This window comes from Anopheles cruzii, unplaced genomic scaffold (assembly GCF_943734635.1).
Source record: "Anopheles cruzii unplaced genomic scaffold, idAnoCruzAS_RS32_06 scaffold04387_ctg1, whole genome shotgun sequence".
Taxonomy (NCBI): Eukaryota; Metazoa; Arthropoda; class Insecta; order Diptera; family Culicidae; genus Anopheles; species Anopheles cruzii.
In genome coordinates, this window is record NW_026457972.1 from 1 (window position 1) to 1,412 (window position 1,412).

The 1,412-nt window shown below is 43.2% G+C and overlaps 1 protein-coding gene across 1 annotated transcript; it reads left to right on the forward strand.

Moving 5' to 3' along the window:
* The first annotated feature begins 6 nt into the window (after positions 1 to 6).
* On the forward strand, positions 7 to 595 carry LOC128277182 (protein krueppel-like). The gene is made up of 3 exons (XM_053015623.1): positions 7 to 112; positions 183 to 219; positions 295 to 595. The coding sequence occupies exons 1-3, from the start codon at positions 100 to 102 to the stop codon at positions 593 to 595; spliced, it is 351 nt and encodes a 116-aa protein (XP_052871583.1). The 5' UTR covers positions 7 to 99.
* The last annotated feature ends 817 nt before the right edge of the window (positions 596 to 1,412 follow it).

Consider the following 1,412-nt stretch of genomic DNA (forward strand, 5'->3'; position numbering starts at 1 on the left):
AAAACTCACGAGGCAAGGCATACGAAATATAAACTATATTGTTGTGAGTCTTGTGGAAAGCAATTGTCATCGAAAGAAAAATTGCAATTGCATCACCGAATGGTTCACGAAAGTAAGATCAAACTAACTTATGAAATGCTCTCACTCACTTATCAATAACGCTTCTCTACTTTGCATTTCAGAAGAACGTCCATTCAAATGTACCGTTTGCGACCTGAGGTAATGAATCTTAACAATCACATTATTCCATTTAGAATTTGACTGGTTTTATCGACGAACTATTACTTGTTCCAGGTGCAGCTATGCTACACAGCTTCGGGTTCACATGAACACTCACACTGGCGAAAAACCGCATCAATGTTATTTTTGCGATCGTAAATATAGCAATTTTAGCGATTTAAAGGAGCATCTAAGCAAGCATATCGGTGACAAAATTTATCCTTGTTATCGCTGTAAGGCGTCTTTCAAGCTGAAGTCAGAGCTACGTGATCATTGCGAAGAACACTTCCAGGGAGCTTCTCCATCGATGCTCCCAACAGAAGGTGATTTTCGGTTTGCACTTAATTATCTGTTAAGCTTACGATACCCCAAATAAAAATCAATCACAACACCAGATTAATGAGTCGCTTTGATACTGAATAGCATGTACTTATTATTTAAAAAAAGTTCCCGATACAGGAAAACCTGTAAATGCCGCCACATCTTCCTTCGCCCGCCACGGTTTTTGTCGACCACCGTTGATCCCCTCGACATGCCTCTTGGAGCTGCAGCAGGCATGCAGGAGAAGGACTCCCAGCTCTCCAGGTTCCACTACATCTCGCTCTTCAGGTTATCCGTCGTGATTGAGGATCCCTCGACGGTTCCTTTCTCGATGGAACCGTGGGTAATAGAACATGACGTGCTCCGTGTACTACGGGGTCTCAGGGCACCAGGTAAAGTCAGTGGATGGTGTAAAGCGACAACTGGAAGTCTTCGCGTCCATTTTTCCTGTGGACTCAGCTGACAACGTACGGAATAACACGGCAGGACCATCGCTAGTATGGACTGGCATCTGGTTGGTGTCCTTCAGCGGTACACTCCTCTTGCGATCGGCTGGTGCCTGCGATCCCTCTGACGCAGGTTCATCGTCGTAGCCTCATGAGGACTGCTTTTGTTATCGCTACCCTCGTGCGTTGTACGTACGTTCACTGCTTAAGGTCAAATGACTCGTTCTACTTTTAGTCAATTTTTTCCACAATTGGTCAATATATTTTAAATATAGGTTTACAGTTACCCTACAGCTACAGCATTATAGGAAAGGACACTAGCAGACACGGAAAAGAATACAAAGAAGACTTCTACATTATAGCATCCGTAATCTCTACTATAAAATCAGTTTGACATTCGCATGTTTGTTGATTTCTACTGCAAAC